Below are 27,513 nucleotides of genomic sequence, written 5' to 3' on the forward strand. Positions count from 1 at the left end.
AGCCCGTGAACATTTGTTTGGGCCACGCCCTCATTCATGTAGGCTGCACTGGGCAGGCAGCGCTGATTGGGATTTATTCTTTTTTGAGCGATTGAATGATTTTATTGATTGGATTTATTATTTGACGAATTAAAATGAGAGAGATAGATCGAAAGAGAGAGAGAGAGAGAGAGAGAGAGAGACGTGCAGTCATATCGGCAGAAAATACAAATTAAAATGAACAGCAACAGTTCAGGCCGGGTAGCTCAGTTTAGCTCGTTTCTATGTGGTATTTTTATTTATGTAGCCACCGCGGCCCACCAACAACCTATAGGCCTATACATTGTATAACTGCCTACTACTTTGCAATCTCGACTTAGTTATACTTATACTTAATTCACTTAGTCACTATGGAAAAAAATTGTTCGATCGACATAATAGTCTATTATTCCCTGCATGTTTCATTTAGACCTGTGGATGGCGCCCGTAAGACAATAATATAATGGATGGTCATGTGGCCCATCTCCATCTGTGTCTTTCTTTTCACGATTGACAAACAAACTGGCACTGGCATAATTAAGAAATAACATATGTGTATATCCTACATTTCACCATTTATGATATAGATAGTCAACCAGCCTGCAGTCCACAGTAGGCCTACACTCCCGAGTCCCAACTCCCAATTTTTCAGAGGGAGAAATTAATCAATCAACCTAACCAACCAATCAATCAACCAACCTGTACATTTATATTATAATGTCCTTCTATCTATATCTACCTGTTACAATACAGGACCGGGTTTTTATTTACTTTTAGGGTTACTCATTAAAATCTGGCCGCAATTCAGTCTCATTGTCCAGTCGCTCTTCAGCGAACTGGTCCAGCAAGTTTGATCTGGGTTGGTCACAGCGCCCAAACTCCAGAGTGTCAGTGTCTACACCTGCTGCACGGAGAGCGAGTCTGGAGTGGAGTCCTCGGGAAAAGTACGATGAAATTCTTCACTGCATTTCTCTTTCTGTACTGCGTCGGGTTTGTGCGAAGTAAACCTTCGTTTTCTTGTCCAAGTGGACAGTTTATGTCGAAGAACCAGTGCGTCCTCTGTCATCCCACCTGCTCCGAGTGCAACGGACATGAGCTGTTTGAATGTACTACCTGTGGAGTGGGTAAGGAAGAGTCTGCTATTTCTCTGCAAACACAAGTCCATATACAACGACCAATAGGCTATACCGTATAGGTCTACTCTATAGCCTAGCCTACTAACAACACATGTCTTAACTTGTATGTATGCCTATGTTTAAATTAATGCATGATTGAGATCAGGCATCAACCCACATTATTTTGTAATACATATTCGATTAAAATCATGTGGATTTATTATTATTATTATTAACGATACTCTTTTTTTATACAGGCTACTATTGGTATTGATTTGATACATTGGCAATGTCACACAGTATGTTGATGTCCTTTGGAGAGGAGATGCCATCAACAGCATCATGCAATGGAGTAGAGTATGAGCAGGGCCATTTTATCTAATTGAATTCCATACAAATTGCCTGTAGGGTTGTTCTATCTTGAATTGTGGCTACACAGCTGCCAGGCTCAAACAAAGCCATGTCACAAACCCATCAATCCAGTGGACAGAATGGTTTTTCCTCAGAGCAGTGCTATTTAATGGTTACCAAAGCAGAGTTGCTCAAAGGCTGAGGAGGCTAAATGGTAAACCTCTGGTTTACCATTTACCACTAACTACTATTGAGCAACAGAGAATAATAAGACCAGTGTTGTGTAGGCTGTAGGCCCACTTGTGTTGACAAATTTTCCCACAAAAAGTTTTTACGATTGGTTTACACCAGATATTTTGAAATGGAAATAGAAATAAAGGTGTTTCTCCCTGAGTTTCCTCAGTGAAATCTGATCATGTCAGAATGGAGGCATTGTTAGGCATGCAGAGGGAAAGAGAAAAACATCCCCCTGGGCTAAAGCTACTACTGTTGCAGTTCAATGGGCTCAACCTGAGAGTTTCCTTCTCTCTAATGACAGCATATAGCATAAACCAGCTCCATTTACATAGTCAGCTTTTTGCACACAGTGCCAGCACCGAAAATAGCAGATCTACAAGCTGTTCCCAGTGAGTGACACCAAGTATTAATTAAGCATAAGACGGAAGTCTCAAGTGGAAAGTGGGGGACAGAGAGAGGCAGATATAGGTATAAAGCACTCTCGTCGGTCGCACACATCTTCACTGCAGCTCTAAGAAGATGTGACAATACTGTAACTCAGCTGCATTGGGATTGGAACAGCCTCAGGTGCTAGAGCTGCTGTGGAAGTGGCAGGTGGCAGAGCATTAATCAGTAGGGCCGAGACAGACCTCCATCTCAGCCCCTCAGCACTGATATCCTCTCATCTGCTGCTTCTCACCGCCCTTGTTTACGTCACAGCATCACCAGTCAGGAAGTGATCTCACAGTGAGATCTACTACTTGCAGGTTGCGCGTCAGTTCAATGTCAATCAAGGCATTTAGTTGTGTTTGCTTTGTTCCACTTTTTCTGGATCAATACTAATACTATAATCTATTCATATATTAATGAGGATGAGTGGACTGCCGCTGTATTATGCATGAATATAATTGTATGCATTTCCAGTATTTGAGATCTCAATACATAATACAGCTACTGTTATGATCTCTGTGTTACAAGATGTGTCTCTCTTTGTTAATGAACGATTGCCACAGTATGTGTTGTGTACTGAACTTTGTCACAGTTGGCAGCTTGTCCTGACATCTATTCACCATCCCTTGTGATTGTCGGGCCCACTCGGCTCTTCCCTGTCATGTATTATGAGGGGAGGAATTGATTCCCATTCCCATAAGAGCCTGCATGTCTGGAGGAGGCATTTCCTGGCAGGGGTGCACTAATGGCATCTTTGTCAACAGATGAAGTGGGAAGGCTTCACGTTAACAAGTCTTACATGTCCTGCCCTCCCCAGATGAAGACGGACAGGAACGCTTCCTCCACCAAGGTCGCTGTCGGACACACTGCCCCCGGGGACTGTACCCTGACAGGGGTCGCTACGCTTGCCTGCCCTGCATAGCCAACTGTGAGCTCTGCACTGATGCCCATATTTGTGCCAAGTGCCGGGAACACTACAAGCTCCACAACGGAGTCTGCCAAACTGCCTATACCTGTAACTTAGGTACGTAGTTGGTCGTGATGTGAGAGAAGAAGCTTTATTTTGGTTTCATGCTATTTGAGAGGACTCTTTGCTATTTGAGAGGACTCTTTGAGAACTGAAGCTTGCTGTGCTGTGCTGGTTACATGTCCCATATCTGGAGCTTTCCTTTTGTCTTGTCTTGTCTATGTTTCAGGGCAGGTTCAGGATCCTGACACAGGGGAATGCATTGACTGCGAGATGGGATGCAAAACGTGTTCCACAGGTGAGCCACAATGCTTGCATCCTGATAATTGATAATGACCAATACTGATTAATAATGGAGTGATGATGCAAGATTCTGTAGAGCACAACATATGTTTCACATGATCATCACATTCTTTCATGGAAATTGATTCTAGCACAAACATCTGATGAAATATACAGTAGATACATTTACATCTTGACACATGCACCTATATCAATTCCTTGTGCATCTTCTACTTCGTAATTCGGATTCATATGGAGTTACTATCCCACTTTGCCTCCATACAGAAGACCCTGAGATCTGCAGCAGCTGTGTTGATGGTTACTTCCTGTAAGTCTTTGTTTTTTCTTGTTTATTAGTTTACTTAGTTAGTGGACTAGTGGACTAATCTGGCCTTCCATATGATCTGCTACAGATCACTTTAAATCTGAGGAATCACTTTAAGATCCCACAGGTTTCAATTAATCTTCATTGTCTATATTTGACACGAAATTAAGATTTAGTGGCATGGCGTTATGACTTATTCATACATTTCCTACAAATTGCTAAGATTATGAATATTAGCCATTATAAATGTTCTCCATGAATATTTAGTCCTTTAATTTATTTTTTAAATTTGCTGCCATCTAGACAGAATTTGTCACTGTTAGGTAGTGTTGTATTTTCTAAACTGGACCCTCGTCCGGTTCTGACAGACTGGTAGTGTGTGCAGGCTGGGTGGTGTGTGATAATCCGGTTGAATTATTCCTTTGGTATGGCGACTGCGGCGGGCCCGGGAGAACAATAACGCGACACGAGACAGTATCACGCTAAAGGTTCACCAAGTTTATTACACAAATAGGAACATATATAGTGCTGGATCATAATGACGTGACAATAAGATATGAGACAAAGTACCGTGACTAATGCAGCAAGGCTGACCTTGCTGCCGCTGAGATGTCTCTCGTAGCCTATCTATAAAGTATGCTACAGTACAGGCAGTACACAATACATATAAAGTACACTGTGGGCTGTATTTTGAGTAAACTAAAGACATGGAGGCGTGATCAATGCTCTTTGTCCACTCAGAATAGCCAAATGGCATTGATCACGCCTCCAGGTCTTTAGTTTATTCAAGTTAGGGAATAAGACCTGGTACTTAAGACACGCAAAATACAGCCCTATATCTCAAGTTCAAGTACACAGACTTAGGGCCGATTCATACTCCTATTTTAGAGCCGAATAAAAGTCGGTTCGGCTCTGTAGAGCCTACAATGTGACGTCATTTTAGGTTCGGGGGGGCGGGTACCGTCCTAAAGTCGGCTCTTCGGTGCTACTGAAAATTTCTGACGAGCCGAAATTATTTCGGCACTACAGCGCTGAAACAGCGGTAAAATAGGAGTATGAATCGGCCCTTAGATGTACATGGGCAACTCATAATATAACAGGTAGTATAATGTGTGCAAAGCAATACAGTCTCATAGACATGCACCACATAGGCTAAATAGTTTTTATTTTCTTATGTTCTTTCTATTTTATTTTTAAGAAATGGTTTAGTTATTCATCACACCATCAGAAGCTCTGTATTGTTTACGCCACCCTATCACTTGGACTTAGCTTAGCACAGGCTCTAGAACTAGAACAGAGTACAGACCTCCCATTATGTTCTTCTCCCCTGAGTTTGGGCCTCCTGGTATTGTGTGAATCAGGTTACCCACCACTCTGAGCCATGCACTGTTACATGAGCCTTAGTTTGAGCATAGACATGCAGACTGATTCATACAAAGGCACTTCACAGTGTTTGTGTTTGTGTGCGTGCGTGTGTGTGTGTGTGTGTGTGTGTGTGTGTGTGTGTGTGTGTGTGTGTGTGTGTGTGTGTGTGTGTGTGTGTGTGTGTGTGTGTGTGTGTGTGTGCGTGTGCATGCGTGCGTGCGTGCGTGTGTGTGCGTGCGTGTGTGCCTGCCTGCCTGCCTGCCTGCCTGCCTGCGTGCGTGCGTGTACGTGTGTGTACACATGCATGCTTGCATTGTGTGTGTGCATACAGTACGTGCATGTACGTGCAATGTGTTCATGTTTGTGTGTATGTGTGTAATAACAGACAAAGACAGAACATCGCAGAAGAGAAAGACTTAGCCAGTATCAGGATTGTGTAGCCAGCATCTTTATTTCCTCTAGTTGTGTGACCAACAATCACATTGGGAGAATCCACTATCCACTCACACATTGTATTGTGGTTACACCGTGGATTACAAACAGAAATTCAGTCCTGTGGACCAACTGACTATCAAGCTGAGAGAGTACTATACTCATCAGCCCAGAAATACAGTATGCACAGTTGATCTTTCATTTTTGGCATTTATTATTTTATTTCCTCTAAGCTAAGTGCACCTCCTAAACCATACTCAGTACATTGTACCTGCCAGTTCTCAATCTAATTTGGCCCAAATTAGCCCTTCAGGATCACTACCTGTATTTTCTACCACACAAGATGCATTTATATTGGCCATATGACGTCTTACGTCGTCATTTACTAGACTTTAGACTTGGCTGGCAAACGCTTTTACGTCATAAGTTCCCTAACAAACGTTAAAAATCCCATAGACTTGGCTGCTACAGTATATGATGTAATCATGTTGTATTGGAGGGGCTAGTGCCCCTCAAAAAACTGAAATCCCATAAACCTAACCTCTCCTTGATGAATGTATGGGCTAGTCTAATATTTACTCTAATGTTTCCAGGCCAGAGACCACTGTTTGTAACTCTGATGCTGTACAAATGGACCCTTACTGGTCCATTTGTACATCTTCACTTGACTGTGCTGCTGCTATTGTGAGTATGATGACTGATGAGTATGCCACTCCCAGCTGTTCCACCTCAAACAAACTAGTGCATCTCAGTACGGATACCACGGCAACACAGCAGGAAGGGGAGCACCAGCTTATCTGTGGTCAGCTATAATACCCTCAGGAGGGCATTCAGGAAGCGCAGCAGATTGTGGTCAAAGTTATTGCAAATTATTGCACTACACTTGTGTCATTAGAGTACCATGTCATCTTCAAACTAGCATTTATGTGTCACATCCTTGTAAGTAAATCCTGTAGAATGTAGATGCTTAGGGCACTGTCCCCCATATAGGAGGGTCAATTAAGCCCTGGAGGAGACACAGGATAGGTTAATGGCAGGAAAGTACCCCTTCTGCCTCCAGGCTGCAAATAAAACGCCAATTAATTATCTGCCTTGAGACAAGAAAAGAAGCATGATAGGCTTGAACAAAGTCAGCTTATATTATAGTTTTGCCCTTTGTTTGTCATGCTTATTGATTGATGGTGTAGACTGTAGAGTGTAGACTATTTGATGGTGTAGACTGTAGAGTGTAGACTATTTGATGGTGTAATGTGTTGAAGTCAACAATACGTGTTTTTCAAATGGATTTGACCAGGCGGCCACCTGGCCTCACCTTATTGTAGATACGCCACTGATTACTATAGTTCGTCATGAATTCATTCGTTAACACACGTTTTTTTGAAGTATCCTATATAAAATAGAAAATATAATAAAAAAAACATGTGAATCTCATATTCATAATTTAGAAAATGGTAAGAAAAAATAATAATGTAGTTGTCATGACGTATGGCACGAAGTATGGCATTTAATGTTTGGTTTAGCACAAAATAGACGATTTGCTCAGACATACTGTATATGACGTAAATTCTCCATTCATTGTCAATGGCATGATTTAACGTTTGTGTTAGGACAAAAAACTACACTATAGTTGAAAAGAAAAAAAAAAAACTGATCTCAATATACAGTATTTAATGTAATGGTAAAATACTGAAACAAAGCTAGCTGTGGACTAATGCCAGACTCTTTGTTCAGTAATAATTATGACAGTGCAGTTGGTTGGGTCACTCAATGGTGCTTGACATTTTATAATCTCATCGTAGATTCCGGCACCAGTGTCGCAGACACTGTCCTCAGAGCACATACGAGGACCGGGGCAGGGCCATGTGTTTGACTTGCCCAGGACCATGCGCTGACTGCAGGAGCAACACACTCTGTCTTGCGTGCCAGACTGGACACTTCCTCAATGGTAGGCTATAAATATGTTATTATTATGTTACTTAGTAGGAGAGAACGCATCATTCTTTCCCGTCACACTGTACTGATGTCACTCTATGGGGATTAATACCGATTAACAGCTGACACTACAAATGTCTTCTAAATCTGTAGTTCTCATGCTCTCAAAGATTTTTCATAAATGTTCCAAAATCACACCCGTGTGAACTGAGCGGTGCAACTATACGTACTGTACTATAGTACTCGTAGTACTCATACTGTACTGTACGGAAGCGTACCTAACCTATGTTCCACAGGTTCTATGTTCCCCACCCCCCATAAAGGTTATTTGTTCCCCACTTAGAATATACCTAAACCTAAACCAGAAGTAATTTTATTAATTCTAGTAAGACTAAAAGTATTTTAGCTTACTGTTAGTAGCAAATTCAGATTTAAGCTCAGTCTTTGAACAATCCATTGAACTTTAGGCTACTTAAACTATCTAGTCTTAGCCAACAAGAAATTAACAAAATAAATAAAATAAAATAAAATAAAACATAATTGATCAGACTCTTCTTCAACAATGATGACAAAAGCAAACATTCTTTGTTCTGTACTTATACATACAATTGTATGGTACAAAACACTGTACTGTACTGTACTGTACTGTACCGTACCGTACTGTACTGTACTGTACTGTACCGTACCGTACCGTACCGTACTGTACCGTACCGTACCGTACCGTACTATACTGTACTGTACTGTACTGTACTGTACTGTACTGTACTGTACTGTACTGTACTGTACCGTACTGTACTGTACTGTACTGTACTGCTCATACTGCACCGTACTGTACTGTACTGTACTGTACAACTCTATACTATATTACTATATTGCCCACACATCCCCAACCCATGCACATACAAACCAAGTACAAAAAGTGCACACTTATGTGCCAGTGAGGAAATAGGCAATATATGAAAAATTTGGGGGAGCAAATGGTGGATGTGATGACTTGAAACAAAACATGAGATGGCCTTTCTTGTCCCACTAGTCTACTCTCCCATCAAATGTAGTAAATCATCGTTTATCTACGGTTTGTGTACACATTGTTTCGTAAACTCTTAAATCATTGTGCATGTAAGGGTAATCAATCATTCTCGTTAAAGATGAATCCTGGCTGGACTCCTCATTTGCATTGCAAATCCCTCCCATGTCAGCATAAGATATGTAAATAATATGATGTATGCAAACAAGAGCTGAGGTTGACTCTAGGGTGGATGTGACAGTGTTATCACTTGCTGGGGGGAAAGTACACCTTAAAATCATATAGCAAACCCTTAAATTATTAAGATTTGATCATTTATATATTAATTTTGTCTATTAAAGGAAATAAACTAAACTGCAGGGTCATCAACATTTAGATCTGCTTCAAATCTATAGAGGGTATGCACATGCATAAAGTGAGTGGCAAATCTAGTGGCAAAGTGAGTTTAACGTCGCTTAACGTCATATAATGCAATCAGATTTTCTGTTTGGATGTATGGGCTGTCAAGGCCAGAAAGTAGTTTTTACCACTCAGTAGGCATTCTCGCATAACTTCCGGGTATGATGATAATGTCACTCGCATACCCTCTATTAAACCTTTGATTCAGTATTTCTCATTAGAGTGCACCATTATGACCCATCAGAGGTCCCTCTGACCCCTAGGTGTCAACACATTGATTGTGTGTGGCTGAATGTGTGTGGCTGTATGGAGTATAATTATTAAAGGGGGATAAAACTGTTTCCCTGCTTGAGCCAAGGCTTGCTCAAGGTCCATTTTCAAATGATTTGGGTCAGTGTTTCATGGCTGGGCAACTGGATGGAATGTGGAGACAGAAGGTCAGTTAAAGGAGAAACACATCAGAGAGAGTATTACAATCTCACAGTATGTTGTAGAGATAAAGAAGAAGACTGGACTCTTTTATAATAATTCATATCCCACCCCCCCCCAAGGCCAAATTCCTTTCATATGCCAGCAAGACCACTTAAACCCTATTTACTTAGTTGACCAATGTGCCCCAGAGCGCTTTACTAGGTCTGCTATATTAAACTGCACTGAGAGAAGAGAGAGGATGCCCACAACACTCTAAATTAAATTATTGTCTCAAGAGTCAAGGTGCACAGCTCAACAATATCATGGGAAGAAGAAGACAGTCACCACTTAATACATGTCCGTTGGACCATTTCACATAAATAGTTCTATTTTCCTCATCTATACATGAATCAAAGACACATGAACAGAAGGCTAGGTAGAACCTACAGTGCCTGAAAGGCTAGCAGTATTCAATTGACTCACAAAATTCACAAATATGCATGACAAAAAAGATATCGGCATATAAGTGATATGGATCTGTTCTTGAGGTAATTATTTATCCCTCAAAATCACAAAGGCTAATTTGACCTTTGGGATACACAAATACTTGTCGGTTTGTTCAAAATGTAGTTACTGCACTTTGGCATCACATTGCGACGGGTTGTGAGCTTGTAGATCTGCTATTTTGCTATCAATTGTTCGCCCCCAGAATAGGGACGTTAACTAATCATGAACATCACAATCAATTATCCAGGAATACTGAGATTTCAAAGACAGAAGTCATAATTATAATAATAATACTATTTCAGAATTGTCCTTATTGCATATTCCTCTGTGCTGCTCTGTGTTGTCAGGTGCTGAGTGTGTGAAACAGTGTCCCCTGCAAACCTTCAGCGATTCCACTGGGCGGCGCTGTCAGGCCTGTCACAGCTCTTGCCAGACATGCCATGGACCTCGTTCAACAGACTGTGATCTATGCCAGGGCGGGGATATCCCTCTCCATGGGCAGTGCCCTCTAGTCAACTGTGCACATAGCCAGTACTTTGATGGTGAGAGAACACTGATAACGTCCTAATGTCTCTCTCTCCCTCTCTCTGTCCTCTCCTCATCTGTCACTTTCTCTCTGTTAGAGACAGCATCTCTTTTGGTATAGAAACATTTTGAGTCCATTGTGATGCATGTCTGCTGCAGTGGTGTAACGGTGATTTTTTTCCCGGTACCACGGTCACACACACACACGTGCACTTGCGCGCACACGCCTACATGTGCGATTGTGCGCATGCGCACAGAGCTGCTGATAGCGTAAGCCTATATTGTTTATAGTGTATGAGAGTTTTAGACACACACACACAAAAGTAGACTTAAAATAATCAGACACATTTTTTACTGCGCTGCCGGCATCCGGAAGGCTGAATGTCATCAAGGCCAGAACCAACAGGCTGTCCAACATCTTTTTTCAAAAAGGCTGTGAAAACACTGCTCAGTTCACATACGCGCACACACACTCTCATATGACTGTCCTAACTGGCAAGTGCGATATAGACTATGGGCAAGTGCAATAGCATATGGGCAAATGCAATAGGATATAGTATATAATATGCAATGGCATATGGGCAAGTGCAGTGCAATAGTATATACTATATAATATATTCCCACATTGTCCGTCCCCCGTCCCCCCTACTGATGATGAATTTGCACATGAACTTCAGACTCTGTTCCATCAATTTAAAATTGTGATTTGTGCGGTTATTTTATCTACTTGTGGAAGTACATTTTATTCGTGTATTTTACTACTATTGTAGCGGTGCATTGGAATACTTATTAACTTATTCATGGATTGAGATGACTTGACTGGACTGGACTATGACGGACTAAGAGTTTTATGCCATGAAGTTGCCCCATCAGTGTTTTTCTTTGTCTTTGTCTTTGTTCTCTCTGTTGATACTGTTATATGTTGTGGTTGCACTAAACGGAATTTCGTTGTGTGTCTCATACAGTGACAATAAAGATCTTATCTTATCTTGTTAAAAGACAGTGGCTTTGTGTTAACTGTTAATACCATGGATCAATAGTCTACAATGCTTTGTCCTTCACCCCAAAGGGGTTATGCTACCCTCTACAGGATATATTAGGACTAGCAGTAGCTTGTTTCATATACATTTTCTTTCAAATTCAGTGTGTTGTAGAGCACAGACATCACTTTCAGTAGAGGGCACCAGTACACAGGTTCATGTATTTTTGAGTGGTGCAAGGAACAGCAATGTTAACCTATGTGTGTGACTATGCGTAGCAGTAGGGGCAAAAGTGGCGCTGTTGTGCCAGAAACAGAGAGAGAGAGATAGTGCTGCACTGTTGCCTGCTAATGAGAGACAGACCAGACAGACAGAGAGAGAGAGAGATGGAGGGGGGGGGGGGGGGGGGGGGGGCAGGGGGAGAGGGGAGTTGTGCCCTCTACTGACAGTGACGTCAGGACTTCGTTTTCGTTTTGATTGATTGATTGACTTCGTTTTGATTGATTGATTGATTTTTGATTGAAATATTTATTGCAGAATTACAGTACATTTCAAGCACAACTCAATACAAAGATTAACTGTGAGTGGACGACCCAATAAAGCATTACAATTGTTTACAAGAGGGTCCACCATGTTCAATTCATCAAAACATTTAGAGACGTACAAATAAACACTTCTATATAGCCAGAGAACAGAACAGGAATTCATCATAAAGGAGGTAAAAAGGGAAAAGAAACATATACAGTGAGGGGAAAAAGGGGTGGGGGGTGCTCTGTTGCCATGTGAAATTGGATACTTATTTGTCCTCTGATTTTACTTCAGGAATATCTGGTGGCTGTCAATCATGCGATGTATCCTGTAAGACATGCTTTGGTCCCCAAGCACTGGATTGCTCCTCATGTTTCACAGGTACAATGAATTACTGATGATGTTCTAACTTCTACCTTGCTTAGGGAGTTTGAGGTCTCGAGGAATTCTGGATAAATCTGAAAGTTCACAAATATTGTGGGAATCTCCTTTTCTGTATATATCCCCATCATTTTACCAATAGCGTTATTATAAGCTTGTAGACTAGCTATTTCCATTACTTCTTTGAAAATCTTTTGATAAATTTACAAAAGAAAAAGCAAACGGGGAGAATAATTATACTTACTGGCCACAGATACAAATGCGTCTGTGACCAACAAAGGTGTCCAGACCAGTATTTGGGTCTGGTCTAGTATGATTGGAAAGATAGTAAAGCCATACCTGAATAATCCTCACCAAGCCCTGGCCTTGCCTAAACGTTTGTAATCATTTGTAATCATGCAATGCCAAAACACAACCAATTTAATTTTATACCTGAACATGGGTCTGCTTGATCGTCTCTGCCTGTTCGTGGCATGGTTATGAAAGTGTAGTTTCAGAATACACTAGTTTTTGTCTATTGATGTACTGTTCACTTACTGCTTTGTGTATTTGTGTGAACTTGGAACAGGATATTTCTTGGACCAGGACAGTACATGTGTAAAGCATTGTCCTCATGGCTCTTTTGCCAACCCTTCGACTCAGCTGTGTGAGGACTGTTCGCCTAACTGTGAGGCCTGTGCAGACAGTAGTGATAACTGTATCAGCTGCTCCAAAGGCAGCTATAAACTATTTCTACACCAGGGGAGATGCTGGTCCAACTGCCCAGAGTAAGCTCTAGAAGTGGGACTAAATCTGTGTATAATAACAAAAACTAACCATGAAATGTATTATTTCTTATTTAATTGTTTTCTGCTTCACAATTACTGTTTCTCATCTTCCGGCCTTTCATCTTACTTACAGAGGTTTCTTTGAGACAGCGGAAGGGTTATGTGAAGCCTGTGACAGCTCCTGCCAGACTTGCGATGGGATTAAGACCCAGTGTCTGTCCTGTCCGGATGGATACTTCCTCGAGAATGGTCTCTGTCGACTTAATTGTTCCGTGCGGTCCTACCCCGGAGATGACGGCACCTGTAGACGCTGTCCTCCCCACTGTGATGTCTGCTCGGACGACAGGACCTGCTTCAGTGAGATCCCCTGCAGATTTATTTTATACACACCTACAAAATGGTCATGACGTATGATGATAAGAGCATGAACCCCTCACTTCACATGGGACGTGAAAGATATTCTTTTGTTGAATGGCTAATGAGCAACATTCCACATCTTACACTTTATATACCTCATACAAGGATAATGCTTTAAAACAAATAATAATACTATGGCCAATGTTTGTCCTGCCTGTGTAAACACTATCGCATACATGGGAAACCAAACTCCCACCATTCAACCAAAGAGGGCTACGCCCCTGGCCAAAAGGAAATACTAAGCTTCTAAAAGTGAAGGGTTAGTTAAAAAATGTCAAAGACAGCTGGCAGGCCGGGTTCTTCTTTTTAATATAGTAATAATAATAATAATAATAATATAATATAGTTGTGCAACAAAATATAAAAGGTGGTTAAGCGATGCATTGATGTACATATAAGTATTATCATGATTGAAAACATAATTGATAGAATAATCAGTATGAAATTAATAGTTGCAGCAGCCCTACTCCCATTTTGGGAGGGAACCCCTTTTGGTGTTGGCATTATGTTATGCTTTAGCTATTAAAAAATTGCAGATCTACAAGCTCATAGCGCGCCACAGAGTGGCGCTACGAGCTTGTAGGTCTGCTATTTTTGAAAAATCGAAGAACAACTGACATAGAAACATAGCTTTTTCAGAAAACTGTCAGGATCTAGAAGACATTTTTAGAATCTGATCTCAGGTCAAAATGGGTTAACTAGCCATTGGTGCCCCTCATTCATTGTTTCAGAATGCAGTTTCCTCTACCTGATCCTGAACGGTGTGTGCAAGGCCAGCTGTCCCATGGGCTACTATGAGGACATGGAGGAGGGGCGCTGTGGCCACTGTCACAGCACCTGTAGCAGCTGCTCAGGCCCTCAGCCTGATGACTGTGAGACCTGCGTTGAGCTGAGCCCCAAACTGTATGAAGGCGTGTGCTCCGTGGACTGCCCCAAGGGGACCTACTATGAGAACTCAGCTAAGGAATGCCAAGGTGAGACTCGTATTTAGCGTTGGTTTGATAGAAGGTTGAACTTTCATCATGCCATATGGAAAGGGACAGTGATGGAAAAAGTACAAATATTTGCATCAAATACGGCAATGTAGAAATACTCTGTTACAAGTGAAAGTCTGGAAATCAAAATGTACTTGAGTTCACAATGCGACACATTGTGAGCTTGTAGATCGGCTATTTTCAAAAGGCTGAAATGGTTTCTGTATGTTTTGTAATAATAACTAGTAACTAAAGTTTTCAAATGAATATAGTGGAGTAAAAGTAAAATGTTTGCCTCTGAGATGTAGTGGAGTAGAAGTAAAAGTATTGGAAATTCTAAATACTCAAGTGAAGTACAAATGCGTAAAAAATGTACTTAATGTACTCTGTCTTTACTTAGATACAATTAGATACACGTTTGATTTGTTTGATATTGTTGTTGTTCGTAGGTTGCATTTACTATGAACCCCCCCCCCCCCCCCCGTAATTGCCACAATGTTTGTACTCAGTACTTCATTAGACACCCTGGAGTCTTTTTTATGTGCAATGGTGTATTAACTTTGTATTTAGGGTTTCTTCCTGGAGAAAGAACCCTTGACAGTCAAACAGTCAAATAAACAGTAATATAGTGACATCACACTATCAGCCCCTGCGGCTTCAGTCCAGGCATACTTAATGAACTGGTGGGCGTGCCCACATAAAAACAAATTTTTAACAAATACTGTACACTTTTTTGAAAAAAGTATACCTCCTTATATAACAATAAGACCTGATGATCATGTTTTAGGGTGGAAAAAGATTGCGGCACTCCATATTTAACTATGGAATCGTGCATTTCCATCAGTGTGTGTGTGTGTGTGTGTTGGTTAGTTGGTCGGGGTCAGATTCATTTATTTATTCATTTGCCATTGAGTATACTCGCATAGGAATTTGTTTTTAGTTTAACATGAGTGAAAACAGACCACACGTTAACGCCACAGCAGCCCTGGACGGCGCCATCTTGACATCAGGGATGGAGCACGTGACATCATGTGACATCAGGGATAGAGCACGTGACATCACGTGACATCATCAGGGATAGAGCACGTGACATCATGTGACATCAGGGATAGAGCACGTGACATCACGTGACATCATCAGGGATAGAGCACGTGACATCACGTGACATCATCAGGGATAGAGCACGTGACATCACGTGACATCATCAGGGATAGAGCACGTGACATCACGTGACATCATCAGGGATGGAGCACGTGACATCACGTGACATCATCAGGGATGGAGCACGTGACATCACGTGACATCATCAGGGATGGAGCACGTGACATCATCAGGGATGGAGCACGTGACATCATCAGGGATGGAGCACGTGAAATCCTATGACATCATCAGGGATAGAGCACGTGACATCACGTGACATCATCAGGGATAGAGCACGTGACATCACGTGACATCATCAGGGATGGAGCATGTGACATCCTGTGACATCATCAGAGATAGAGCACGTGACATCACGTGACATCATCAGGGATGGAGCACGTGATATCACGTGACATCATCAGGGATGGAGCATGTGACATCACGTGACATCATCAGGGATGGAGATCCCTGATATCATCAATATTAAGCCCATATGGAGATCCCTGATGTCATCAATATTGTCCAGCAACTCTACATCTGACCTCAAACCTCAAACCCTTAGATCTCCATATATGGAGCTGACCTGTTCTGACATTGCATATGTTGATCCTTCCCCAATCCCCATCCATCCTTCTTTTTCGATGTCTCCCTTTTGACTGATACCTGTCCAAACTCTAGACGGGCCCGCCCCAAAGTTATTAGTGCAGCCGTGCCCGGCAGCCCTCAGGCGTCTTACGGGTAATAATAATAATAATATAGGCATCAATAATATTGTCAATAATAATTGGCAATATTATTGATTCCTATCATCTCGGATGGAAATGTGCATTCCATAGTGAAACACCTTTATGTGATGGCGAATATAAAGGTGTTTCACTATGGAATGCACAGTATGTGTAGTCATTCTGATATCAGGTGTGTCTGTACAGTACGTGCTGTACTCTGAGACTGAGTGTGTGTCTTCAACTGTGTCAGCAAAACCACTTACAGTACATTTATTGTACATCAGAATTTATACAGACCAGGAAATGCTAAAGCAAGCACAAAAAAGCACAATTTGTTGGGGATGTCGAAATGCAAAGATAGGAGATAGCTACTCCCTAACTTACAAAAGGTACCATGTCATTTAATGAAATTCATACTACAATAGATCCGTCATGAATTGAACAATGTAATCATTATCTTACATAATCACCCTTGTGCAGTTAAGTGACACCACCCTTTACTGTTCTCTGCTTTGCAACACGTAAATGACGCATGTGATTTATTTGATTACGCACAGAATGCCACCAGACGTGTGCCAGCTGCTCAGGGCCAGATGCCAACCAGTGCACCCAGTGTGAGAAGGGACTGGTGCTGGACCCAAACACAATGTTGTGTGGAGTGACAGGTGACACAGACTGCCCAACAAGGACCTACGTGCATGATGACCAGTTCACCTGCTTAGACTGCCACCATCACTGTCATTACTGCGGAGGGCCAGGGCAGAACCAATGCGAGGCCTGTGCTATGCCAAAGTACCTCCACAGTAAGCACTAATGTTCTGATCAGTGTTTCTCAAACGTCATATTGTAACCCCAATTTCATGTATTTGGCCGCATACCCCTCATTTGATAATATTTTGTGACAAAGACCCTCAAAAGAGAAGATTCGAGTACAGTTTGTTTTTGAAAATAGCAGATCTACACTCTCACAACGCTTCACATTGTGATAAGCTTAAGTGCTTAAGTGTTTACTTAACTGTTCCTTATTTCGGCTGGGACCAGTGATTCCCAACCTGTGTGCCGCGGCACTTTAGTGTGCCGTTTGATAAATCAAGGAAGCAGGCACGGCTGCAATTCATCCTAATGTCTCTGAGCATTTTATCGGGTGCACGGCATGGGAAGAACCTGTTAAACAAGAGAATGCCAGCACTCACGGAACTGTCCTTAAAGGAACTTTATTGTTGAGCATTTCCCAGAATATAATTTTTCAGTGTTCCTTGTATATATATTTTTTATCTTCCTTGTCTGGTTAAATTTGGTAATGTGTAAAAAGGCTGAGTCATCACAGCACACACCTGACAAAAGACCAAATCTATGAAATATTGAGACTGTACATGACCAAGACATCTCCCTTCAGGAAGGGTATGGATATTTGTGATATGGGGTGCCGGAGCTAAAGGAAACCCTATTACTAAAGTACGGCTTTCACCGTTGGATTGTGGAGGCCATCCAACTGGCTTATGCTAGTACAGGGTTGCAGCCTCCTGAAGGCCTGAGGACACAGGATGCTGCCATACCCTGCATAGAGCCAAGGAAGCTCTCAGAAGGAAGGGAAGTGGTCACGTGACTGGGCTGCGCCATGACACTTTCATGGGAGCCAAACTCACACAGGAAGTGCAATGAATACATGGCAGTGAATGGAGCCGGCTGGACCAGCTCATAACAAACGTTATTCATGAACAATTGAGACCTTTTGTAAATTAATAACTTCTGACATATCACAGGTTGTTTTCTAATCACTTACTTTTCGATGTGCCCAGAGTGCACAGTATATAATTTTATCTGAGGATCTAAACAGCAGCAGGTATCGTTTCTGGCTCCGAAGTATCGCGATATTTGGCTGCCAGACAGGAAACGGTGGGAAGTCTCGCGAGACTTGGTGCGTTCAGAAATGTACTTTGTACTTTATGGTATCTCTATTTTTATAGAGATATCATACCTCTATAAAATTACACAGTGTACACATCGAATAACAACACAGCAGACAATAATGTGTTACATGTCTTCTGTTATTTTCCAGAAGTGATTACTTTACAAAAGGTCTCAATTGTTCATAAATAATGTTTGCTCATGAGCTTGTCACTGAGCTCTCATTCAGTATTTAATTCCGACGTCATTTTGTAGTGCTACGTTACGTCCGGGTCCAAGTGGCACCAGCTCCCGTCCGCACACATTGTAAATAGAATATCTAAACGCATGAATCTTTTTACAATGACGTTATTTTTCAGTAAGGAAGCCATTGAGGGTTAAAATGGGTCTTAATGCTTCCAACTCGAGTAGAATTATTAATGTTTTGTACAAGTGTCCATGATAATAAAAATATATTATGTGGAGACAATTAAAACTATTATTATTGAAGGTGGCAACAGTCCATTTGCTCGGTAAAATATTTCGGGGGCATATTTAGAATGCGTGCAGGCTTAGTATGTTGAATCTAGTTTGCATTAATGAGGATTTAGTTGACACAATAAAATAAAATGGCGATAGTATTCCATGTGGGGCAGACGGCCTGTCACAGCCAGATTTGGGAGAGCAGCGCAGCTTTGTTGTTGCAAGGAAAGCGGTAAAATGAGACTTTCGTGGTTGTTTTCGTCTCAGATTTAGTCCGACGGAGCATCACAGTATAACTCCATGGGGACACAAAAGCGACACAAAAGTAGGACCCGGAAGTATCTCAGGAGGGGGCGCTCACGTCACAGCTAAAATACTGAATTGACTCCAATGCATTCTGCCAAACTTCCAGGTAGTTTGGCTCCCATGAAAGTGTCCATGAAAGTGTCATGGCGCAGCCCAGTCACGTGACCACTTCACTTCCTTCTCAGAGCTTCCTTGCATAGAGCAGGGTATGGCAGCATCCTGGGCACTATTCAAGGGTGTTTCGATACAGGATGTGTCATGTGTGTACGGTTGCAAGTTGGTCATCTCCGTCAACTTTTTGCAAGATTCTATAACCTGGACGTGGCAGAGCTTGCTATGCCTCACGTAGTCCTGGGTGTCGCCTCTAGACGAGGCAGGTCACGTGCGTAGACTTTTAGGCTCGGGTAACTTATGTGAGTTGACCCTGGTACCTAGGGCATAGGCCCATAGGGCATACCCCGGAGCATTTAGGTGGACCAGGACTGTCAGCTCAGTTAGCCCTTGGAGCATATAAGGCATATAAAGTTTTCGCATGGCGAGTATACGTGCATTTATACCCTCTGGGAAAGAGGGCACGTACAGTGTCATGGCGCAAAAGGCCCATTCATAGTCTAATGAAACTGTGTGCCTGTGGCACCCAGGGGTCCCTGGAAGGGCCTCTGCTGTGTTTATATGCTGGTAGAATCTAAAGCAGCAGAATCATCAGCTATCTGCAGCTTGTGAATGTGATGGACATTTCCATTAATATTTTATTTTTGCCACGGACATGCAAAACAAGTGATCAATGATATTACCAGAACACAAATGTATAGCCTACAGTACTAATTGACTCTTGACGTGTCATAGTGTCTACTCTATTCCACTGCGCTACACATTTTAAAATAAGTCATTTATCAAAACTTATCTTTGGGGAAAAGCCGATCTACAAGCTCACAACACATTACGGCATGTTGTGACCTTGTAGATCAGCAATTGTCCTTTCTTCTTAGCCTATAATGACATGCCCAAAATTGGGGTTTCAGGGTAAAAATAGCTATATAGTCACCCAACTTACCCAGAAAGACTGGCAAGTTATCCACTGTATACTGGCAGGTGGCCGTCCAGACAGGCATTATATGTGGCATAATGCATGGTCCAAGTATATTCCATGTTTGGGATTTCAATAAATGGGTCTTCCGTCTTATACAGTAAGTAGGCTACAGACAGTTGCAGTCCGAGAAAGGGACACTTAGCTGCAACGGTGAATGGGTGCGCAGTATACTTAATATTAGGTTATTGCAGATGGCCTTTCAGAGGACAGTGTTACTTGGGGACATGAGGAGACAGGCCTGTTCTAGTCACTAGTTTTGTGTTTGTCGACGTAGCTTAAATAGTTGGTGTCAGTACATTAAGGTGTGTACTCTAGTTTGATGAGACAACTATGCAATGGAAACATACCTGAGATTCAAAACAGATAATTAAGTACTGTTTAAGGAATGTTTCACTGTTCACTGTTTCACTGTGTTGTTGAGCATTTGCTATAACAAAGTAGATAGACTAGACCCCATGCAGTAGTGTCATTGCTGTAACTTGGTATCTGTAATGTGTTCTGTTGCTGCAGGGTGAACTATACTGTATGGGTAGCATTATAGTATAATCGATGCCTTACAGCCCCCCCCCCCCCCCCCCTGTCTGTTTTGGAATGAGGGAACATAGGGCTGAGGGAACATATAGGGCTGAAGGAACATATAGGGCTGTTGGAACATAGGCCTGAGGGAACATAGGGCTGAGGGAACATAGGGCTGAGGGAACTTGGGTACGGTCCCAATGCTTTGAGAAAATCCACAAGTGGCTGGAGTCACAAATGCATTGAGAAAATCCACAAATCATCAACTCTGACACACAGAGTTGATGATTTACAAATGATATTTTATGATAAATGCACCTGCAAGTATAAATTATTTTTTACAAATTGTCATATATTTGTAAAAATGTATTTAAATGCCAACTTACAAGTTACACGTTTTTTTGTGGATAGGACAATACATTTGTGAAAATTATCATAAAAAAGCGTGACGTTTGTCTCAAAATGATTCAACAGGAAAAAGGAATGCCAAATGCAGATTTACAATTCACACGCAGAATTGAGGATTTACAAATGGTATTTTAGGATAAACACATTTGTAAATCTTGGAAACACATTTGTAAATCATGGAACATTTGTAAAAACTTTCGAGACAAATTACTCCCCATAGTACTAGGCCATTCATATGCTCAGGCAATTCAGATTTACAGTGATTCTACCATCAGGCCTTCCGAAATTAGCAAAAATAATAAGGGTTACAACAAGACTTTGTTTGTGAAAATGGCTGTGGACATTTTAAATAAGAAAATGTTTAAATAGTTCCACCACCTAATCCCCACAGCCCATGATCACTGTTGCTGCGTTATGTGAATGCATTTTATATAGTATTTTAATGCATTTGTGTATTTTACGTAATGCTTTTACTGTTTTAAACTGACTGCCGGTGTGCTGAAGACACATTTCAATGTTATGTAAATTCAATGGACAATAACGTTTTCTTTATCTTTATCTTTATCGTTTTTCCAAAAAGCGTTGTGATCCTGTAGGTGGGCTATATGTATTAGCTACTTTCGGATAACATTATCATGTGTGTGTGTGTGTGTGTGTGTGTGTGTGTGTGTGTGTGTGTGTGTGTGTGTGTGTGTGTGTGTGTGTGTGTGTGTGTGTGTGTGTGTGTGTGTGTGTGTGTGTGTGTGTGTGTGTGTGTGTGTGTGTGTGTGTGTGTGTGTGTGTGTGTGTGTGCGCGTGTGCGCGTGCTATCCAGACAGTACCTGTGTGAATGAGTGTCCACCAGGCACATACAGCTCCAAACAGGATGCTGACGGAACAGAGCTGGGCTTCTGTTCACCGTGTGACCACGTGTGCTCTACCTGTACTGGAGCATCACCTAAAGACTGCCTGTCCTGTTCTACGGGATACCTCCACCTCCTCCGCCTGTGTGTCAGCCATTGTCCCACAGGGTACGTTTTCTAATTAAATATATTTTTTATCCCACGATTTTGTAACCCATTTTTCACCCCTGTGTCAATCATCTAATGTGATCCTGGGCTCTACACACCCTCCGCCAACCTGGGGAGAGCAACAGACTTAACGCATGCTTCCTGCATGCTTGAGTGTCCAAGTTGCTCCTTTACACCTGACAGGGGGGAGTTTCCCTGGTTGGACGTAGCGCGTGGAAGGAACACGTTATTCCAACCAGTTCCTTTCCCCTCCATCAGGTGCCCCGGGTGTCCAGGGAGAGGCAGTTTAGAGACCAGGATTACTGCATGTTTTTGTGAGGGTACCTACCCTCACAGGGTACGTTTTCTGGAACTATACGATATAGGACTGGGTGATACAATTACAAACGTATTCCTCGATTACGCTTAATGAATGGTTATTTTTTTATTTTTTGAGGGCCTCCTATATATAGCTTTTGTCCCCACAAAATGTCTGCAACATTAAATGCCATTGACAATGAAGGGAAGATTTACGTCATCTTGTCCACACATTTGCCATCGACAATGAAAGGAGAAATTAGGTCAAATGTCCACGAAATATTTTAGTGTGAATTTGTTGAATGAAAAAGTAACAAAAGCTGCTCGATTAAGGTTCAAAATATGGATTTCAATATATTTTTTGGTTAATTGCCCAACCCTAGTGCTATTGTTTAACTGTGAGGAAACTTAATCCTATCCACTCATTTCAAAGAGGGAGGGAGTTTTTTTGAATACATTTTACTCTGTTTCAGCTCATTTATACCACCTAGTTTGATGTTCGTTTATTCATTTTTTGCCCCATCAGGTACTACCGGGAGGGGTTCCGCTGTGAGAAATGCGACCGTTCCTGTGAAATGTGTTCTGGTCCGGGACCCGACTCCTGCCGGGTCTGCCGCCCTCCTCTGCTGGAGCTGCAGGGCACTAGGCTGTGCGTGGAGCACTGTCCAACACGCTTCTATCAGCTCAACCATCTCTGCAAACAGTGCCACACCAGCTGCCAGACCTGCACAGGTAACCTAGCGGCTAATTTACTGATTTACAAGCTCTTACGAATCTGGCTTCATAAAAAAGACTCATTACACTTCAGTGAATCATTATACAAGTATTGTTCTGACCTTGACAGAACAGGAAGTCCAGAGCTTCACACAGACCTTATCTTTCCCTTGTCAACACAATACAGTGGTTTTCCAGATTACCAGGCATGTCTATACTGTATGAATGAATGAATGAATGAATTTTTTTTTTCGTGTCTTGTCATTTAAGACCCATCCCTTGGCTTACGAGATTATAAGACACCAACAACATAAATAAACAATATCAAGTTCACTTCCCACACAGAAGTTACACAAAGTATTTGATCAAAACAAAAACAGAAATAAGCATTATCATAAAATAAAATAAAATACATCACATATAAGTTTTCTTTGTCCGTATGTCCCAAGCTTTCTCTATATATTCTGCTAATGCAAATAACTTTTGTTCGAAAATCCATCTCAGTCGCTCTGCATCACTTAACCACATCAAATCTATATTTTTACATCTGTTAAATAACTTTTGACGTAGCTCATGATACAACGGGCAATAGAAAAGAAAATGGAACTCATTCTCAATATCATTTATATCACAGTAGGTGCAAATACGTTCTTCTTCTGTAACTCCTCTATACCTCCCAGTCTCAAGGTGCAAGGGCAAGATCCCAGAATGAAGTTGGGCACATAGGGATCTTTGTCTTTTGGATAATGGGGCACAGACGTACTTTTCACTAGCATAACAGCTTTTTATCGTAACAAATGTTCTCAACTTTGGTTTGTACAATATGTCCTGTGACCATTTGTTCTGAAATAAACTATAAAGTGTGTCTTTAACCATGGAGATGTTTACAACCCTGTTATGTACTGTATGCTGTATAATATGTTTGCAGACGCCGCACCTCAGAGCTGTATGACATGCGACTGGGGCAGCACGCTACGCGACAACGTCTGCTATCCGCACTGTAAGGAAGGACAGTACTTCTCTCAAGAGGTGAGCTCTGAGTCATCCGGACACTACAAAGGGTTGAGGTTCACCACAAATGTCAGTTAAGGTCACTCAAAGAGAATGTTTACGAGGGCCGTGCACCATGCGGTTTGTATGTTGAATACATAAATTGTGCCCTGTTTGATTCCAGTTGGAGATGGGAGAAGCCCCATTCACATTGAAGAAGCAGAAGCTAGCTTCTGCTTCTTCGTCCCATGTTATCTCTATGCAGAACAGCTTCTGCGTTTAAAAGCTGGAAGATTAGCTTTTTTTTGTTTTTGCTTTTTTTTTTTCTCACCGAACCTTAAGGGTAGGGTTAGGAGTTGCATTACACTCCCTGAAAATGTACTGAAACTATGTAAATGAAAAACACTTTTACTCAATAAATAAATGCACTATAGAGTGTCCTGACGTCACTTGCTCATCCCCTGGGTCACGGAAGTATGTTTTCTATAGAAAATAACATTGGTCATCTTAGAATCGGCACATAAGAATTGTCGTAAAAAAATAACCCCTGAGCCACCGCTGTGTGGGAATTCACAATGTGGGAAAAAAAATTTACCCAGGTAGGATGCGTAAATTATGTCAGACTTCTGTGCTCTAGAGCAGGGGTTCTCAACATTTTTGGCTGGGGACCCCCAGAAATGCTTTGGCCATGTCTCACGACCCCCCTCCCCACCACCAATACAAAAATAACCTTAATAATAGAGAAAATATATCATAAACTAGAACTGCACTCTGCCGAGTGCATACTTGCTTGTTGCACACTAGTAGGCCATAAATGGCCAACTAGTGCGCAAGCAGAGCGCGCAAGTACTTTCGACCGCTGTAAACTGTCACATCTCTCTGTGAAGGAACATTTGAAATGTATAATCATTAGGTGTAACTATTTGCTACCTACCTACTTTTTTACAGAAAAATAAATCATTGATATGTGATGAAAAAAAAGGTATATAAACTGAATTAAAATATATTATACAGTATCATTATTTTATTACTTATTGTAAATTGTCAATTGTTTTAAATGTATTTCATTTTGGACTATAGTGATATTAATACTAAATCATGATCAGAGTAATATGTGTCTCTAACTTCAATTTCTGTAATAATACTTTCAAATTTGTTAAAATATACATGATCTAAAATACTTCCGAAATCTGTAGTTGGATTTGTATTTAATTGTTTAAAGCCTAATCTTGACATGAAGGTCTTTATAGTTATATCTTTTTCAGTATAATGGTCTTCATTGAAATCTCCTATTATCATAATTGCAGAAGTCGGAGATGATAGATACTTTACCATGTTTTTGAGAAATGTGTTTAATTTCGAAAGGTCTGTTTTAGGTGATCTGTACATAAGAATGATATATAGATCTTTATCTTTTACATACGTGTTCTACTTTTTCTAATATCCCAATTTTTTTTGAATTATTTCAATGGCAATATCTTCTTTTATAGCAAACATAACCCCATTTTTTGTATGCAAATCTGTGCCTGGTTTGCTGGGACCAGATTACACATTACGTCATCGTTGAGAGCTGGGACCAGAGTACATGGTGTGTGTATATGTATGACTAGCTCTCAGTGATGACGTAAGAGAAATGGTCATCTGTGTAATCTGTCCCAGCAGACCAGGCACAGATTTACAAATTACAAATTTCAAATTACAACTACATATAGAGTATGTAGTTGTAATTTGATTAGCAGTATACTGTGGTTACTTGGTGCCAAAAAGTGACAGCCGTCTTTTTCAACCGTTTTTATGTGTATGCAAATCTGTGCCTGGTTTGCTGGGACCAGATTACACATTACGTCATCGTTGAGAGCTGGGACCAGAGTACATGGTGTGTGTATATGTATGACTAGCTCTCAGTGATGACGTAAGAGAAATGGTCATCTGTGTAATCTGGTCCCAGCAGACCAGGCACAGATTTACAAATTAAAAAATTCAAATTACAACTACATATAGAGTATGTAGTTGTAATTTGATTAGCAGTATACTGTGGTTACTTGGTGCCAAAAAGTGACAGCCGTCTTTTTCAACCGTTTTTATGTGTATGCAAATCTGTGCCTGGTTTGCTGGGACCAGATTACACATTACGTCATCGTTGAGAGCTGGGACCATAGTACATGGTGTGTATATGTATGACTAGCTCTCAGTGATGACGTAAGAGAAAAGGTCATCTGTGTAATCTGGTCCCAGCAAACCAGGCACAGATTTGCATACACATAAAAACGGTTGAAAAAGACGGCTGTCACTTTGAAGAGACCGAGCGAAATTATTACTTGCGCGCTCTGCTTGCGCAAGTAATGAATACTGAAACCAGATATAGGCTAATCATTACGTTGCAAACTTTTGTTTTATTTATTTTTTAAATTGGAGGACCCCCCAAAATAATTTGGCGAGTAATTTAGAGTAACAGAAAGTGGTAACAGTACTTCATATATTCATATTCATGGATTCCTGGATGGCTGGAGTCCTCCATGACATATTCAACAAACATAATGCACATTACTGTATGTTTCTTTGCTATTTTGTCAGTGTAGTCCAGTGTCCTTTACATTGTACATTTACATCATGTTTTGAAACACTTGCTGTTGCAGCAGAGTTGCGAGCCATGTGACAGCTCCTGCCGGCACTGTAATGGCCCCAGGCCTGACCAGTGTTTGTCTTGCCCCCGTGACTTTGCCCTCCATGCTGTGGAGAACCGCTGTGCCCGCTGCTGCCAGACTGGAGGGAATGACACAGAGTGCTGTGTGTGCGATACCCGCTCAGGTAAGGTTTCTGCAGCCCTTGAGAGCGCCCTAGGGTCATTGAGATAATACCGTCTCCTAAAGTCTGTGAATTCTTTCTAGCACTTTGCGTGGAGGCTCCCCAGCCCAAGTCAGGAGGAGACCAGGCAACTGACTTATCCTTTGCACCTGGAGTAGTCAAGCACACTTCAGCCGCTCTGCCCGCTGCTCTGCTGCTGGCGTTGGGGTTGGCTCTGGCTGTGTTTGCTTTGGTCCAGGCCCGTGCCAGGAAGAGGCTATGCTGGAGCCAGAGCTATGAGAGACTGAGTGGGAGTGCAAGCAGCACTATGCCCCATGGCGTGCCAGAGCCAGACAGTGGGGACGAGGCAGACGTAGTATACACTAGCAAGGGTGGATCCGTGTACCGACGCTACAGCTTCATCCATGAGCCGGACACAGACGCTGACCAGGACGTAGATGAGAGTACGTACCTCAACCGATCCTAGTGACATAATATCTCCATCCATTAGTACCTGATAACGGTATTGTGGGTGTTCAAAAATATTTTTTGGGGGAATAATCTAGTTCTTTTTTCGTACAAAACAATGCTGTTTTTTCTTACTTTATGTGAGATTCATTTTTGATACATTTTGTGTTTTTGTAATATAAAGTACTTCCACTTGTGCATTGTACTACTAGATGTGTTTGGGAGTTACATTAAGTGATTGATTGTGTATAAGGACTGAATTCTGTATAATTTTTTGTAAATAGAAAATATAACTGAAATAAAATGATCTTTTTCAATTCCAGTGA

The 27,513-nt window shown here is 41.5% G+C and overlaps 1 protein-coding gene across 1 annotated transcript; it reads left to right on the forward strand.

The window, feature by feature from the left end:
- Positions 1 to 1,054: 1,054 nt before the first annotated feature.
- LOC308314520 (uncharacterized protein) lies at positions 1,055 to 27,206 on the forward strand (the record flags this gene model as incomplete). Its single annotated transcript, XM_080762150.1, has 16 exons — positions 1,055 to 1,142; positions 2,968 to 3,174; positions 3,347 to 3,415; positions 3,685 to 3,727; positions 7,321 to 7,466; positions 10,145 to 10,339; positions 12,125 to 12,211; positions 12,780 to 12,978; positions 13,112 to 13,335; positions 14,127 to 14,369; positions 16,792 to 17,037; positions 21,739 to 21,934; positions 22,758 to 22,963; positions 23,874 to 23,974; positions 26,572 to 26,743; positions 26,824 to 27,206. 16 exons carry the CDS (start codon positions 1,055 to 1,057, stop codon positions 27,204 to 27,206), a joined length of 2,805 nt encoding a protein of 934 aa, XP_080618276.1.
- Positions 27,207 to 27,513: the final 307 nt, after the last annotated feature.

The sequence above is a fragment of the Protomyctophum bolini genome, assembly GCF_963924005.1.
Source record: "Protomyctophum bolini genome assembly, chromosome: 4".
NCBI classification, from domain to species: domain Eukaryota; kingdom Metazoa; phylum Chordata; class Actinopteri; order Myctophiformes; family Myctophidae; genus Protomyctophum; species Protomyctophum bolini.